This window comes from Chaetura pelagica, unplaced genomic scaffold (assembly GCF_000747805.2).
Source record: "Chaetura pelagica isolate M959 unplaced genomic scaffold, ChaPel_1.0 scaffold188, whole genome shotgun sequence".
Classification (NCBI taxonomy): domain Eukaryota; kingdom Metazoa; phylum Chordata; class Aves; order Apodiformes; family Apodidae; genus Chaetura; species Chaetura pelagica.
Genome location: NW_009954196.1, coordinates 705,600 through 723,895, shown reverse-complemented (window position 1 = coordinate 723,895; position 18,296 = coordinate 705,600). Strand labels below are relative to the sequence as shown.

The following is an 18,296-nucleotide window of genomic DNA, read 5'->3' as shown; positions in this document are numbered from 1 at the left end:
TGATGTAATTTGCCCGATAAAGCTAGGTCAACTCCTCCTCTAGAAGGACAGGAATATCAGTGTGGAGCACACAACAACACAGGAATACCAGAAGGTAGCAGAATGGCTGAGCAGAAATATCTTGAGTGAGAACAGCTGCCCCTGCACTATGCACCTACTAGAGAAAATAAGTCACTTGTAACACTGTGGTCCTCTCCTGACCATTTCTTCTCTGTACTGCCTCCCTTCTCTTTACACCTTTGGTCAACTCGTCACCCCAATCCTTTTTGCCATGGCCAGGCATATCTTGTACTGGATTCCATGCAGCAGCAAAAGGTTTCTGACTGCACCTGCAGCCCTCTGGGAATAGACAAAGCTAGATATAGAGCTCTCAAGGTTACTGCTCAATGTTGCATGAGAAGAGAGAAGAAAACAAGTTCTAGACTCAATTCCCCTTTCAGAAGGGGAAACAGATCTGCCTGATGTCTAACTAGACAGCCCAGTTCCATGTCTGTTTGGAAACATACCTTGCAGGAGTGAGACAGGACACCCAACAGACTAACACCTGTAGATCTGCAAGTACAGGAGTACTGGTCTCTTGATCTGGCTGTAGATAGTTCAAACCACTCGAAGTGGAGTGAGGGCATATCTGTGGAGGTCATCCCAGCTTCACTGCCTGCTCTTCCCCCCTGTGCCTACAGCATACCCTGCTGCTGTCCTAAAATGAAATTTCCATTTACAGCACAGTGAAACTGGAAAAAATATGGATTTTTGCAACCATTGTCATAGTACATACTTCTGTTGCCTCTTAGGATGTATTCACAACCCAATAATTAATTTCATGAGAACCTGAGAGCTCAGACTAGCTCTCTTGCACCAGGCTCACCCCTCCCAGTTTAGATATGGGATATATTTTTCCCATTACCTGAGAACACTTCACTTTCAATACATCACATATATTATACACAAGCTTTGCTGTTGGTATCTTTACATTGAACCAGCAGTTAAAATTCACACAGTAGGAATAGACAGTATGCTATTCAGTCAGTTCAAATTGTATGACGCTTCAACTTTACTCAAATTATTTGAAGTTTTTCTTCTTTCTGTTTCACTCCTTATCTAGAAGGAAACGACATATCCTCAGTCAACGTCCACCAGAGAGGTCAAGGTTAGTGACTTTTCTAGTTCTTCAACACTGGTAGGTTCCCAAGGATAAAACTCAACCACTTTCTTCTTTTCAGTCATGAGGAAACCATTATCACTGAATCTGCCTTTTATACTTCCCACATCCAGATAAACAAAAGGAGCAATTGCAGTGGTCTTAAGAACAAATAAATAAAGGTCATCTTGTTGAGATATAAAGGCCTGAAAGAGAAATAAATAAATTAAAATACACATGTTAAATAAGAAACCAGTTACACCCAAACTGGGAAAAGACCTGCATGTCAGTAAAACAGACTGAACAATCAAATTTGGTCAAAGCTACTATTCTCTTATGGAAATCTCTTTAGAACAAAAGGTCAAAGCAACAGGATTCACACGTAACAATCATGCAAATGTTATTGTAGGATTGTGTAGCAAGGCTGTAGATTGTGGAAAACACCACTCTACCATCTTCTTAGGAAAAGAACCAAATAAATGGTAATCTGACTTGTACCTAGTACCGGTGTCCTATATTTACTGCAGTTAGAGAGATTTGTCCCTTCATCAACACACTTCACACAACTACTGAAGTAGCTGGCCTTTCGATTACATCGGTAATAGAAATATACAGAAGCAAAAGATCATAAAAATCCCAGTAACATTGGAGGTCACCTCATCTTAATGAAACACAGCAGCGAGGTCCTTACACTACATTTAGAAAGCAGCTATGTTGTGAAATTTCAGGACACAGTAGAATGTTTATATTAAGTTCTATGAGTAGTTAATCTCAGAGAAGCTTAAAAGTGTACTTTGATGCAGCACGATCATTCACCATCATGAAATATGGTACATCATTATAAAATAGCAATTAACTATATATAAAAATAAGAAAAATTATATTGAGGGCAGAAATTGCACCCCGCTTACAAGAAAAACACCACTATTAATTTTTAAGAAAATGCACATATATTTTACATTTTCTGAAGAAATACTGTCTTCACATTTTTTAAAAGCAACACTACAAAGAGTAGTACTTGTATTACCAATGTATTTTAAAGTCTAGGTAGTTTATTAGTCACTAAGTTTAGAAGCACCAGCTTCTCACACAGAGTAATTTTTTAAATCACATCTACATACTTTCTTAAAATAAATATTTTGCATTTAGCCTTGTTAGCAATCCTTATTAGTACTGCAGAGGCAACACAGTCACGGGAAAAACTAGGGAAACTTCCCAACAGTGCTTCAGTTGCAGAGCTTTTCTGACTGATGATGTCATCCACAAAAAAACCCAGTATGACTCATACTCCAGCAAAAAAAAAACAAAACCAAAAAAAAACCACAGGCCAGGCCAACTGCTTCCCTTTCTATACTGAGGGGGCAGCCCATACTGCCATGAGAGCTAAGAGGGGGAAATCTGGCTCGCGTTCTTTTTGTAAAGCAATTACACTGGTCCAGATTCAAAGAGATTAAAGACCTTTATTCCCCTCCCTTGTTTAGTTTAGTTCTAAAAAGCAAAGCTACACTTTGGAAGTCAAATGCAAGAATACACAGGTTCCTGTCCTGCCAATCTGCTGATGAAGAATTTTGCAATAAGATTTACAGGCTAAGAAGTTAGGCTTAACAAACTGTGTGTATGCACACACACACACAGGCACACAAGAGACCATGTTTGCTCTCTCTATACAGAGCACGCTTACTTTGAGTGGAAGAAATCTAAGGAAAAGCAGCAAATAGACTAAATTACAGCGTTATACAACACGGATGCATTTTGTCCCTATTCAAAAGTCTGATGCAGTTGCCAGATACTAAGAAATAATCACTATTATGCAAATCAGAACATGTGATATTGTGTATTAGCAACAATATGCTGCAGAGTTTGAGCAGTTCAAGAAGAAATACCGCTGGCGATAACACACTGCATACAACTGAATTAGCATCACCTAGTACTGACATACAGTACTATCTGCAAGACAAAACACCTGCCGTGATGCTATTTGCTATCTAGGAATAAAAAGAATGAAAGGAGCAATGCTGCAGCAAGCCAGGTGAAAGACAGTCAAAACAAATAAAATAGAGGCTTTGTTATTTAAAACAAAACCCAAACAACAAAAAAAGCCACACCAAAAAAAAAACCCCAACCAACCACCAAATCTCACCAGTGTTATTTAGATATGCATATAGTGACCTACTAAAAACATATATATATCTGATTTTGAACCCAATATGAAAGCTAGACTTGCAACAGCTAAGGAGAAAGAGCATTCAGTGGAATCAGACACTGCATAGCAGGCAAACAAAACAGTAAGATTAGCAAAACCTAATTTATGCACGATTTAATGACTTGATGCTTACATTAAGTTGGGGCTTTTCTAATCCTACAGCATCCTTTAGAGATGAAAGGAAGTGATGGTTCACAGGACTCTGGAGTCCACCTTCTCCAACAAGACAGAAAGTAATAACACAGCTTTTCCTGGTACAATTTCTACATCTTTCCAGCAAGTCACTTATGGACTCCTTGTAGATGGGCACAGCACTTTGTGCTTTAACAGTCACACTGTCTTCAGCAAGGTTGCAAACTGGCTCCAAAGAACTCCAGTTGTGCACGGTGATCTATCAAACATGTTGAGAGAGCACAAAGCTTAGAAGTAAAGTTACATCTGTAAACATAACCCAGCATCCTAGGTTTTAGATTGCTCATTGCAAGACAGGTTCTCCTGACAGTACCAGTTGATTTCCATCTAGCAAGAAACTCCACAAAGATTTAAACAAATGGATACAATTTTTAAAAAATGGATACAATATAATAAGTAGATAATTATATAAAACTAGTAAGAAGTCAGTTTCAAACTATCTGGATCTGCTGCTCTTCTTGATCTGCAAGTCTTTTTGTTCTCTCCAGGGTCCCTGAGAGAGGGGGTTGCCAATTCTTGCCAAGGGAGTGCTGAGAAATAGAGTTAGTAAGTGACTAATTTGATTTTTTTTTCCTCCTGTCCCTGATTTTAAAAAGTCAAACAAAGGATTTTCTTGACATTGCTCAGTGTTATCTGATGTAACCCAACCAGGTGATCCTGAGCTCCTGCCCAATCACCATTAAACAGAAGCAAGCTTCATCACCTCGAAACAGATTATGGAAGTTAAATAAATATGGTAAAATATACGTTCCCAGAGGTCACATATGCATTATGAAGGTACTTTTATCTTTAACAAAAATTAAAAGTGCATAACTTGGAAGATAAGCACTTAATGAGAATTACAGCATTCTCTCTCTTTGGACATTTTAGGCAATTTTTTACCTCAAAAGAGGTCTGCAGCCAGGAACAGATCTTAACTCTTTTCAAAGGTTTTAAGCTTCAATTTTTCCTGAAGCCTGAAATACACTATTCATCGGAACTACCCGATTGCCAGTGCTTCAGTGACATTACAAGAAAACCTGAATTTAAGCCTGTTACAGTAACTCAGTCATGAAATAAACAATTTCATTAACCACAATCCTACTCTAAGAATTGACTACCCAGAAATTGCAACAAATTTCTATACTATATGTTATTATTGACAAATAACCTTGTAAATAAAAAAAATTATGGCAGCCCACTAGACAGGGCAGTGAACTAGAAACTAACATGCTCATACTACTAGTTCCAAAATGACTAGTGAGTCATTTCAGGTCTCTAGGTCTTTTTGCTCATCTTCCTAGCATTTTCACATGGAACACCTTTTATGTAAGGAATTTTATCTTGTAGTGCAAAATGCCCCTAAATTAATTTGGAATCTGGTTGCCATATGATTAACAACAACATAAAAAATGTAACAAATTGAAAATCAAGTCTGTGTTCTATAGGACAACTCAGCAGCCCAAATCCTGCCACAGAAACCTGATCAGTTTCTATAACATTGTCAGAAAACAATTAAGGAATCAATTGTGAAATGGTGTCATTGCATAGGTGACCTTGTAATTAAAGTACACCTAGATGTTCAGTTGATATTTTAGAAAATAATCTAGTTTTTTTCTCAAAGCAGTATTATTTGACTATTGGCAAACAATGGTACAATCACTTTTTTCCTCCCACTTCATTAGTTAATCTAGTTCTAACAAACAGGCAACAGTTTTGTTAAGCAGCATGGTACCATTTTTCACACTGTGTTCTATTAAACCACCAAACCCTTTAAGATTTCAACAGAATAGTTAATTTCATGCCACTTAATCCCTTGTTCTGAGGAGCAGTACACAGTACTATGATAGTGTTGCCCCTGAGAAGATTAAAGACAAAAATTGCACCTGATTGTGCTTGAGCACAGACTTACTGAAGCTTGTCTATGCACAGATGTGCTAATTTCAGCTTCTAACATTTTTGTGGGAGGGACATAAGAGAGGTGAGAGAGGTGTCACTTACCCTCAAAGTCACCTGGTGGTCCACATGAAAATCTGAGACACCGTAAATGTTCAACAAGCCTTTGTCTTCATAGGCCACAGGCAGCAGTGGTGCAAAGAAGTTCTGGGCAAAATAATGGAGCAGTTTCCACTTACCACCATACTCTAAAAAGAGTTAAAAGGAAGAAAGATTCAGATTGAACCAAGATTGCCTTGGCACACAATCCCATCCTGTGCTCTCTGTTCCTGCTACAGCAATACATTATATCTCTCTCCACTCTTTTTCACCTCTATCAGGTGCAGAGAATGATGAGTTACTCTTGCTTTTTTCCAGACAAGGCTCTGGTCTACAAGGGGTTTTATGATCTTTCATGCTTTCTTCAAGCTTCACCAAAAGATCACATTGTGTTGGTCCTATCATTGCTATGCTGTTACTCAGTTAAAAGCCTTACATGTAAGTGACATTAACAAAACAGACACAGCATTCTACACATTAAGCAAGCAGCTGCAGCATCTATGTTGTTGAGAAACCAGACAAACACACTGGCATTAGTGACATTGCCACAAATTAGCACCACTGTATAGAGACAACAAAGTCTACCTTTTGGTGCTTGTACAAAGCACTCTCTTCCCCTTTTTGAGTCCTCCTCCTGCAGTTCTTCCTTAGATAAGGATCAATAGCAACAATGACAAAAAAACCCCCAAGTTTCTCAAGAAAGAACAAACAAAAGACAAGACAAAATGCATTTGCCAAGATCTAGAGACTGACTTACATTATGGGACACAGACATATGCCAGTAAGTTCTCTTTGCCTCTTCAATGGAAAGTTGTACTCTGTTACTTCCAATAATTTAAGTCTGCCATTAACAAACTGGAAAAGCCATAAAGCACTGTACCATCTCCAAAATAAGCAATTCTGCCAGATTCAACACTGTCACACAACCACCTTGAAAAAGAAGCTGCTTCTATTTCTTTATTAATTTTCCATCTAGCACCCACTTTCAGCATTTTAATTGTCTTTACTCAATCATTATCTAGTCACTGAAATGGCACTAAAAAGAAGTAGCAAGTCAACTGCATCATCTCATAAAGAAAGAAAAAGTTAGACACTTTAATTTTTGTTTCTGGCTCTTCACTTCATCAAACAGGCTTAAAGCTCAGAGATGATGAAAAAGTATTTCCAGTAATGTTTTTGTTGTAACTAGTTACCTCTCTGAGTTTTGGTGCTTGTACAAAATTTATCCAGAGTGATGTAGCCTTTAAAGGGTGTGTTTGTGGTTTTCACAGACAGACCTGTACATGCTCTGCCTGCACTCCACATAGACATGAATGAACTCTGTGGAGACCAAAGTGCATTTAGCTCCAGCTTAGCACTGTGCACATCACCTTGCTTTCAGCAAGGTCCCAACCAGCTAGCTTGGAGAAGAAACAAAGAAACCTCCTATTTGCCCAGAAAACCCATACAAGATTCAACTGTGCTATGAGATTAGAGTGTTGCCAACAGAACACTGCTAGCATCCAAAGTCAATAGCACTGAAGCATACTGGTGCTGTTTAGTATACGAATGAAGCCATGTTTTTGCCTTCCAAGGACAATTCCTGGCAGAAAACTAGTGGTCTAAAGGACTATTCTGCCCAAACCAGGAACTGCTAACAAATTACTTTACATCGTCATAAAAATTTAGAAGATAAGAGATTTGAATTGAGGATGGATTATCTGAAACAGAGTAAACTGCGGGGCAGCATCTAATCTAAAAAGTAACAGCAATGGGCCTTGTATGAGAAATGGGCACTGCTCCTCACCTTAGGCTTTGGGAGAGGCTGAACACGCTGAAGCCCTCAGGACTGCCACAAGATTCTCAGGAATACTCAATTGTCAGTGCAATGGATGCTGCTCACTGTAGGCCTCAGAGAGAGGCCACCATAAGCTCAGACAAGTTACCCTGCATGAACTAAGGTTTCAGTGTCCGCTGACTTGAGTTTTTTCCTCAGCTTCATTTATGTGTTTAAAGTCTGGGATTCAGCTGTTTTAAATACAAACATGAATACTGTGAAGTAGAGTAGATTCTGTTACTTAGTGTATAAAAATCCCATTTCTCTTTGAATGGGCCCTGCCCTCAATTTCTGCTGTGCTTTGATTTCCAGCTGCATTACACAACCAGAGAGTGGAGGTTTGCTACCTAGGCAGCAGTTACAAAGGTCCTCAAAAAACCTGTACAGTGAAGAAAACTCAAACTAACCTTGGCATTATACTTCCGCAGGGAAAAGCAAACAAACAAAAAACCCAATCAACAAACCAAAGTAAATAAACCACACACTTTAAAGTCTATATAATTTCAGAACTCATTCTAGGGTTCAAATACTACAGCTATTATTTTGGGGTGTTTGCAAACATTACTAGTGCTTACCTCAGATCAGCTTTTAAAGGTTGTTATTTCCCTTCCCAAAAAGCCTAGAGCCATTTTGAAGAACAAAGCTCAACTGCTGGAGCAATTTCACACGGGAAGGGTCCTTGAAAGATAACTTTTCCAGCAACAGGATCTTGGTAAAACAATTGTCAAAGTAACTTCAGACAGCACAGAGAATTGAAGCTCACTAATAAAAAAAGGCACATTCTTCAGCTCATCGTTTGTTTTGATTTCCTTAAGACCAGAGTCACAATTCTTAATTTATAAAAAGGCAAGTTGCATATAAAATATTCCACCTGCCCCAAAACAGATTTAAGAAATCTGGATATCAGGTAGCTAATGAGAAATCTCTGGACTTAAACTTTCCTGTTACAGACACGCATGCCCAAAGGCAACAGTCAGAAGTTCCCTGGGTTGGTTTTCTCCTCCTCCCCTGACATTTATGTGAATTCTTAAAGAAATCCAAATTCCCCAGTTTTTTCCTGATACTAACATGGGGTCTGCACTCTCTGCAGCAACAAACTTCAGAACAGGAAACTAAAGTAAGGTTTGAAATGAGACCCCAGTACCCATTCTTCTGACTGTTCCCCGAAGCCTTCTACACTGATAGCGTGAGAACAAACATCTCTCCCTGGAACAGATTTTTAATGAATCACTTCACACCATTAAATGCAACTTGAGAAACATGCTGCTAGTTCTTTCCTCACCTCAGTCTCAGTTTTCTTTATAAAAGCCTGTGGTTTCAGCTCACAGGGGCTCTAAATACTGAACCTGCAATAATAGCCAGTTATCTGTTCAAGGGAACCTCATGACAACCTAGTTGGGTACCTCAAGGTGACACTGGTGTGGGAGTGAGGTAAATGGCCATATGTATCTCAGCGCTCTTCACCAAAACACACTGCACAGAGGATGAAGCATTCAACATGGCACAATTAGCTCCACATCTAGGTGCCAACAATCAAACCCAGTTCTGTAAAAGCTGTTTAGTTCTGAAGACAAAAGTACTATGACAGGACTGCTATGCTGTGTTTTCATTCAATGCCAAGAAAATACCTTACAGGTAAGTTAAAAGGAGAAATATTTGCTACCTTCTTCCCTTCCCACTTCATGAGGAAACACTTCCGATTTGCATGGCAAATTATGTAAGCCTCTCCATGGCTCTCTGTGAAATAACAGATTTAAACAAGAAGCATTCATTGGTGCTACTACTGTGCCATCTGACAAGATGCAGAAATGTGTTTTTGAAGTGCAAATAAAACTAATTTCTCTGAAGTTTTGCATAATTTCAGCCATTAGCATTTCAAAAATCCCTCTACCACACTGACTAATTAAATGAATATTAAACCTTTCCTCATTCCACTGAGAACAGAACAAAACAAAGGGACAGCTGTATCTCTGCTGAGCTTCTTTTCTGTAAACTAACTCAAATAACATATGCATAATTCAAGTATTTCATATATTTTCTACAATGACATCATCTCTGTACTTTAAAAAGCCATTTACAGTCTTCACAATCACTTCATCTATCAATACACCTGTCTGTACAAAAAGGAGTTTTTTCAAGCATCTTTTTCTCTTGAGACACTTAAAAGCTAAGAGCATCAGCCATTGCTAGAATCCTAAAAATGAAGACTGGTGTATTCCATTTCCTAATACAAGTCTAGAAAGTTTAGAAAGATGAGTGTTACAGTTTTAAATAAAATAGCCTGTTTCTTCTCCTGGGTTGTTTTCCTTTGTTGCTTGCAGTTTCTTTGCTTGGATGAAAAAAGGAAAAAAACAACAACAAACAGAACAAAAAGGGACAAACACCTCCCAGAGAAAAAGGGGGAGGATGGGTGGGATATATATATATATTTTTTTTTTAAGCAGAATGCCAAATGGCATTTTTATCTAAGGACAGATTGAGAACCTCGCACTAACTCTCAGCTTTTTCTAGTTCATTCACATTTCTTCACACAAATTCTTAAATAAAGATTTTAAAAACCAGAATATGTGAGAACTGAAACTGAAACAAAATCTACCCAAGTCCTATATAGATGCCATAGAACAGCTCCATTTCAAAATGGCTTCTAGGCTAAATGTTCAGAACATGAAACACAGCCATTTCCATCATACCACACATGGCTCCCCTATTTCTCACTGCCTCTATGACTTTATGTCTGATTACTTAATTTTTGTGTTCTAAAAGGAAATATATATGTAACAGAGGGAGCTATCATGTGCATAAATTGTGTATTAGCAGAATAATTTAGTCACAAGAGTTAGTCACCTCACCTGACAGCAAGTTAGAAACCAAATCTCAGCTAGCCATCTCCTATAAAGAGCTCCTCAGAAGATATGCTGGGTGAGAGGTGTCAAATTAAATTCTATGAAAATCAAATCCAGCATGCAGAAAATAATTAATTCACTTATTAGACAGCTAAGGATACAATGAATCACACTCTGGAGAGAAACATCTCTCCCCCAGCTGACTATAGAAGAAATCTAGATGCCTAGCTTTTTACATACCAAATCCCACCCTGCTCAGAACAGTTCTGTAGGTTTCGTTTGACAGTGCACTGCTGCCCACTGAAGGGAGTGGTTTTGATCATGTTACCATAGGGGGCAGGGGAGCAAAATCAAGTAAATTTGTTGGGATTGTGGAGTGTAATTATACATGGGTGCTCCTTCTTAACTCTCCTATCCCACTAGTGTTCTGTCCATTATCACCCAGGGTGGCTGGGTATACATATATACACACACATCGATCTGTATGGCTGAGCCAATAAGTATGATCAGGGATTTCTAGGACAGGTTCTTTTGGAATCAAAATTTCTGTGAAGTTTCTAAAAGAACTGATCTTTCTATTTTTAAAATAATTAAACTTGCAAAAGTTGCAAAATTCCTCTGGGAAAAACTGGATGTGATATACCAGGCAATTTCAGGAAGATTCAGATCTACACAAGAAAAGCAAGGGTAACTGAAAGGAGGGTTGTGCCCTTAATCTTAGCCATCACTGCTTTGTAACATATTGCTTTATCTGGCTTCAATTAATATTATTTCCTTGAGAGAAATGAGAGCACTGTTTAAAGAAAAAAAATTGTATTTTTAAGGAATTAGGAGTTACATATGATTTTAACTTATCTAAACTAAACCTTGCTAAAATGAGGGTAAGAGTTGGTGGGTACTAAATCTGAACTTAAACAGCAGAACTTCCATAGAAAAATAATTGCTTTGTTCTTTACCCTTTTCCACTTCCACAGACTATTAGGATGACCCTGCAAAGCACTGCTCTGGAAAGTGTTTCTAAAGAATGAACAGAAACACGTTCAAAGTTTGCAAAGTTGCCTGAGAGAGAGCAGGGTCTTACTTCTTATTCAGATACTTCCAGATGACGAATACAAAACAAGACTGATAGCTGGTGCTTTTTAGCAGACCATCACAAAACTTACCCAAGGAAGCCCATGAAGGTGCCTGCCAAATGTCATTGAGTTGCCAGTACAGAGCTCCCATTGTATGTCCTTCTCCCTTGATTATTTCACTTTGACTAAAACGATAGAATTCAGTTTCAGTCTTTATACATTGAGCCTGCATCACCTTGGTCAACAAACATATAAGAGAAAAAAAAATAAGTTAGTGTATTGTATTTTGTATTTAACTTTACTTTCAAAGCATGTGTGTGCATATTAATGTACAACACATACCTCACAGCAACGGCACTTAACTCCAAACTTGAGCCTTCAAAAGCTACTACACCTATAGTGCAGTAGGCCTCTGCCTGAATAAGATCTATTCCTAACAGCTCCCAATACCTTACCAAGCAGTATCTCTAGAGAAACTCTGGGGGGCCTACTTCCTGCCTTCCTTCCAGTGAAGATCACTGGGCAACAGAGTCTTTGAAAGGCAAATGGAAGAGTAATAAATTTAACTGGGTTTTTTAATTAATTTAAATTAAAAAAGAACATGAGTTGCAAAATAAGGTTATGTTGCCTGGCCTTCAGGTACACATCACCATGATGTTCACATCCTTATACTATGAACATACAACACTTATTCCCAGTATACAGTCAAAACTGCACTGAAAGAGTAATCTTTTTTCACCTCCACTCCTACATTTCTCCTTCCCCACCTTTTCTCAAAACAAACAAACAAAAAACTTTTCAGAATTTTTCACTGACCAAGTTGGCAACAGAAGCCAAACAGTGTGTTATTAATACACTCACAGAGTGTATTGATAAGTTGAGGAGGTATTAAGTCTCAAACTAAATGGAAAAGGTATTGTTTGGGACAGCTCAAAAGGCAAAGATCACACTTTTAGCTAAACACTAGAGCCAAATTTACTCTCCTTAACCTTTTTGCTAACCTTACTTTGGTATCCTTAAATTGTTTAACTCATTAATAAGGCCCTGATAGACTTTACTCTGCAGAAACTCATAGCTTTTTGAGTCAGGACCTCACTGAGCACATTTAACCCGTTTTCAGTTTCACATTATCATCTATCCTTGTTGTCTTGTCACTGGTGTGTAAAGTCTTCCAGCTGTTTCATTTTTATATAAAACGTGCTGACAGCAACTCTCAAACATGAAAAACTTAAGTTCTTCTGGGGCTATATGAATCTGGGGCTCATAGGGAGACCCTGCAGGAGTGAAGACAGAGGCAAAGAAGGCATTCAGCACCTCTGCCTTCTTTATATCCTCTGTCACCAGGGCTCCCACCTCATTCCTCAATGGGCCAATATTGCCTCTATTGCTAGTTTTGCTAGCTATGTACTTGAAAAAGCCCTTAATGAGAGCACTGTTTAAAGAAAAATAATTGTATTTTTAAGGAATTAGGAGTTACATATGATTTTAACTTATCTAAACTAAACCTTGCTAAAATGAGGGTAAGAGTTGGTGGGTACTAAATCTGAACTTAAACAGCAGAACTTCCATAGAAAAATAATTGCTTTGTTCTTTACCCTTTTCCACTTCCACAGACTATTAGGATGACCCTGCAAAGCACTGCTCTGGAAAGTGTTTCTAAAGAATGAACAGAAACACGTTCAAAGTTTGCAAAGTTGCCTGAGAGAGAGCAGGGTCTTACTTCTTATTCAGATACTTCCAGATGACGAATACAAAACAAGACTGATAGCTGGTGCTTTTTAGCAGACCATCACAAAACTTACCCAAGGAAGCCCATGAAGGTGCCTGCCAAATGTCATTGAGTTGCCAGTACAGAGCTCCCATTGTATGTCCTTCTCCCTTGATTATTTCACTTTGACTAAAACGATAGAATTCAGTTTCAGTCTTTATACATTGAGCCTGCATCACCTTGGTCAACAAACATATAAGAGAAAAAAAAATAAGTTAGTGTATTGTATTTTGTATTTAACTTTACTTTCAAAGCATGTGTGTGCATATTAATGTACAACACATACCTCACAGCAACGGCACTTAACTCCAAACTTGAGCCTTCAAAAGCTACTACACCTATAGTGCAGTAGGCCTCTGCCTGAATAAGATCTATTCCTAACAGCTCCCAATACCTTACCAAGCAGTATCTCTAGAGAAACTCTGGGAGGCCTACTTCCTGCCTTCCTTCCAGTGAAGATCACTGGGCAACAGGGTCTTTGAAAGGCAAATGGAAGAGTAATAAATTTAATTGGGTTTTTTAATTAATTTAAATTAAAAAAGAACATGAGTTGCAAAATAAGGTTATGTTGCCTGGCCTTCAGGTACACATCACCATGATGTTCACATCCTTATACTATGAACATACAACACTTATTCCCAGTATACAGTCAAAACTGCACTGAAAGAGTAATCTTTTTTCACCTCCACTCCTACATTTCTCCTTCCCCACCTTTTCTCAAAACAAACAAACAAAAAACTTTTCAGAATTTTTCACTGACCAAGTTGGCAACAGAAGCCAAACAGTGTGTTATTAATACACTCACAGAGTGTATTGATAAGTTGAGGAGGTATTAAGTCTCAAACTAAATGGAAAAGGTATTGTTTGGGACAGCTCAAAAGGCAAAGATCACACTTTTAGCTAAACACTAGAGCCAAATTTACTCTCCTTAACCTTTTTGCTAACCTTACTTTGGTATCCTTAAATTGTTTAACTCATTAATAAGGCCCTGATAGACTTTACTCTGCAGAAACTCATAGCTTTTTGAGTCAGGACCTCACTGAGCACATTTAACCCGTTTTCAGTTTCACATTATCATCTATCCTTGTTGTCTTGTCACTGGTGTGTAAAGTCTTCCAGCTGTTTCATTTTTATATAAAACGTGCTGACAGCAACTCTCAAACATGAAAAACTTAAGTGAATGCACAGTTACTTCCATCAAGAGTGTTTCTGAAATTCTCGGAAGACAAGAAGCAGTAACAGCACTTTAAACTCACCTAACAGCATTAAAAAGTCACTTATCATTTAAAAGTCACATAGAAATAACAAAGAAACAAACAAGCATGAGATAAACTACTACAGATGAAGGAGAAGCTACAACTTACTGATAAAAAAAACCAAACAAAATAAACAAATCAGATTATCTAAAACATCAGTAATCTGAGTCCATAACAAAATAAAAGCTGCTAATAATCTCATCCATGGAAAAGTGCAGTCTGTAGAAAACAATGTTGTTTCAAAAGCTCATGTATTCCCTGTGGCAAAAATCAAATCAGTAAGCCCACAGGGGCCACATGAAAAGCAGAAGGTACCCACTCTGAAACAGGGAGTAACAGTGCAGCACTTGGAATAATAGTGTATTATGGAAGGCCAGCACACCACTGCATGCCCAGCCAGCTTCATGAGTGAGACCAGCTGGGGAAAGGGACCAAGGTAGAACACCCAGCTACACTTTCTCCCAGTTGAGCCAGTTTCTGGGAAACTCCCCAAGAAGTATTACCGTCCTTGTAGGATGAAAACTGGAGTTTCATTCCAAGAAATGAGAGACAAGCTAGAGCCAAATTAAACTGGACTATCCTATGCTTCAATGCAGAAACTTTCTCTATGACCGAACATGATGTAACACCCAGTTGTATCTGCTTACAGTATCTAATGGAACAAGTATTCACTGCTAATTATATTGACATCGCTGTTACCTGAGTGAGGTAAATTGTATCTTTGAACTTCTTTATGGGATCTGTGCTCTGGGGAAGCTTGAAATTAAGCCCAACCTGCTGAAGCATCTGATCATTGCCATTTTCATGGTGTTGTCGATGGAGAGAAAAATTGCTTGTGTAGGACCAGTCCTCAGTGGAGGAAACCTTTTAAAAAACACAAGAGTAAGATCAGAATGAAAAGGCAAAACGTATATTTAACAACTGACAGAATATTCTGGAAAGGATGTCCATTACATCCTGCTGACATTAAAAAAACTTTTTAAATCAGTAGTATATTTCTATAGTGCCTTACACAGTTAGGCAGGGATTTTAAATCAATAGCACCCTTTGCTTATATTCCTTGTGTGAATAAATGAAAACAGACGTTGCTGTTGAACCCAGAAGAGCAACTTTTGGCTCAATGGTATTTAACTTATTCGTCCTAAGGTTCAGTTTGTCCAAAGGATCTCAGAGGTTTGCTTGCATTCAGAGTTAATCAGAAACATCCTAGATTAAGACGGAATAATGTACACTAGTCAAACACATTTAGGCATATGTTATAAAAATTAGTAGGGCTGTAAATACTAATAACATATTTTCAAAACCTTCCTCTGAAAACAAATGATCATGAAACAGTTTTTTCAACTATGGAAAACAATGCAGCCTAGTTTATACAGCTATTACTGTCAAGCCTTCATCATCATTACAATTTCTTGAAAATAATGCCATTAAAATGTGTTCATTTTTAGGCAAGATTTAATAATTTTAATTGTTACTATATGGATTAATGTACTGATTATACTTTGGAGAGGAAATTGAAAAGAACATTCTGAACTCCTTTTAGTTGCATGTCATCTCTTTCTAAACAAATAGACAAAGAGAATGATAAGTCTCAGCTCCAAGTAAGGTGGAATATACAGTATCTAAGTTTACCAGGAGACAAAACCAAATCCTCTCACATGCAATACATAAATATACAAACAATTTATGTAAAAGAAATTGGTAAATATTATTTAAAAATACATTTTAGAATTCAGCACAATTTGGCATTTGTTGTGTTTCTTCCATTTCTAAATGAACACATATGCTTAGACACAGCAAAATGAAAGTCTGGCAATCATTACTACATTATACTTAAATAGAATTAATATTACAATTAACAGTCTTGTAATAGTCTCTCATCTAAGTTTGGTTCCTCTTTCAACATCTAAATAAATAAATATATTGAACATTGAGGAGGGAAACAGTCCAGTTGCGTGCATCCACTCCCTCCACAATAGCACACAACTCTATCCCACCCATGTCATGCCTAACAATATATTATATGTCCCAAATACAGTTCTGACACTGCAGTTTGTTAGGAAGAGACATATTGTCCTCACTGAATGACAGCAGAGAGGACAGAAAGCTGTGAATATCCATCCCTACCTTTTCAATTGTACTGAAGGAAGGCCAGGATTGAAATCCATATTCTGAAGCAAAACGAGTTTTAGGATACACTGTCCACTTCCAGCAGTCACTGTTGTAGTCATAAAAGTGAGTGTCACCATAGTGGGTATCATAAGGATTCTGAGAGAGCCAACCTTCTTTAACTGACTCCAAGCCATTGGTGGGACTGGATGCAACAAAAGGACGACTCTTATCTTCCTGGGATTTAAAACCAAAACAAAATTACAATCCCCAGAGTGATTAGCTTTTATCATCTGAATACACAGAACACATTTTTAAAAGGGGGGTGAAGTGGGGAGAACATGTCTGAGTCACCACCTAGGAAACACTTCCCTTTGTGTCTTGACATTCATCATCTTCCTTAATTAGCTTCTTATTTATGTTCTTGGAGGACAGCTGGGCATAATACTGCTTGCTCTGCTGTTCAAAGGGATTCTCTCCTCACATCAAGAGATCTTCTCTCTTCATATGCTTCTAAATTCTTAATGAAAGCTATTTAAAGTGTGTCTTGTGAAAAATAAACTCAAGGAGCATTAATATTTGAGTACTGTGACTTCTTTATGGAAAATCATTACTTTTGCAGTGTATTTGCAGGAACAAGGCCATGGTTTTCTGCACTTTTATTAAGGAGTCACCTAAATTTAGCCTTAACAAAGCCAAAGTATTCTGCTACAATGCTTGCATGTCAGCATTGCAGGTTATTGTCATTTTAGCTTTATTTGCATGGTAAGATAGATGAAAAAAGGTTTCATTTCAATTTGTTCAGAAATGTCTTAGTAGACTTATTATACTAAATCTTTTAGCAGTATCCTACAAAGTACTGAAGGAATCCTTTTGCAGGCATTATTAATTTAGCACTGTACTTGTAGTATGACAGAGGCCTGAGTTACAAGTTACAGCAAAGCAGTTAAGACATGTGCTTCGTTTTAAGAAATAGTTCTATTCCCCATCTTTTTTCTTTTTTTTTCATGAGTAACAACTAACTGAAAAAAATTACTACAAGATATCCTGTATTCCCTTAAGTCTTTGCCTCAAACTGAGAAGGCTTTTAAATTTATACAGTCCAGTACTGCTAGCAGTTACAGATTTCCTCAATTGGACTGTATTACACAGGATCTGAAATAATTTCACTGCATGGTTCCCTCTAGTGCTCAAAATATTTATTCTATGGGTTTAAAAATAAAAGAAGGTCTATTCTGGACAGCAGAGCTACACCAGCAAACTGTAACTGTAACACAGTACCAAGCCAGAACACCTCATTTTGCTGCACATGTATTGATCATCCAACTCATGCGCTAATCACAGAAACACCATAGCATACCTTTACAAACAACTCAGTTCCAAAGAGCCTAACCAAAATACAGAAATCTAGAAACAAGATGTTAAGTAGGAATATAAGACATCATTACCATTTAGAATGCATAACTGCCCTCAAGAGTGGAATTCTTTTTAGTAGGTTCTTTCAAACCTGCCCTCATTTTTATTGTTTCCTCATATCTCAACTTTTCCAGCAGAAAGCTATCCTAAATTCTCCGAGTACAACTACTCTGGCAATACTAGCTGCCTCCAGTAACAAGCAGCAGTATTGCTGCCACCTACATAATGAGTGCCTGTCTTAGCAAAGGGAAGCTTCAGGTCATGTATCTCACCCTGAAAAGAACAGAAATTAGACTAGAACTATAGTACTCTGAAGTCAGTGAGATGATGCTGTACAAGGGATAACTGGGTAGGAAAAGGCCACCAGCATTTTTAGGTTAACAAAAATTAGCATGCTTGTCGAAGAGGGAAGTTCTAACTGGACAATAGCCTTGAGACATTTTGTCTCCTAGCTAACAGGGGAATGAAGAATACTCACCTGTGGTTCAGGCACTGACTGTTTTCCCTA

At 37.9% G+C, this 18,296-nt stretch overlaps 1 protein-coding gene across 1 annotated transcript in view; it reads right to left on the bottom strand.

Annotated features, from left to right (window-relative positions):
* Positions 1-1,119: 1,119 nt before the first annotated feature.
* MANBA (mannosidase, beta A, lysosomal) overlaps positions 1,120-18,296 on the bottom strand; it is a 39,716-nt gene continuing 22,539 nt past the window's right edge. The window contains exons 11-16 of the mRNA XM_010003176.1: positions 16,391-16,609; positions 14,963-15,127; positions 13,042-13,186; positions 5,514-5,656; positions 3,475-3,732; positions 1,120-1,344 (exon numbers count right to left, since the gene is read on the bottom strand). Of these exons, the coding sequence (XP_010001478.1) occupies positions 1,120-1,344; positions 3,475-3,732; positions 5,514-5,656; positions 13,042-13,186; positions 14,963-15,127; positions 16,391-16,609 (1,155 nt within the window). The remainder of the gene's footprint in view (positions 1,345-3,474; positions 3,733-5,513; positions 5,657-13,041; positions 13,187-14,962; positions 15,128-16,390; positions 16,610-18,296) is intronic.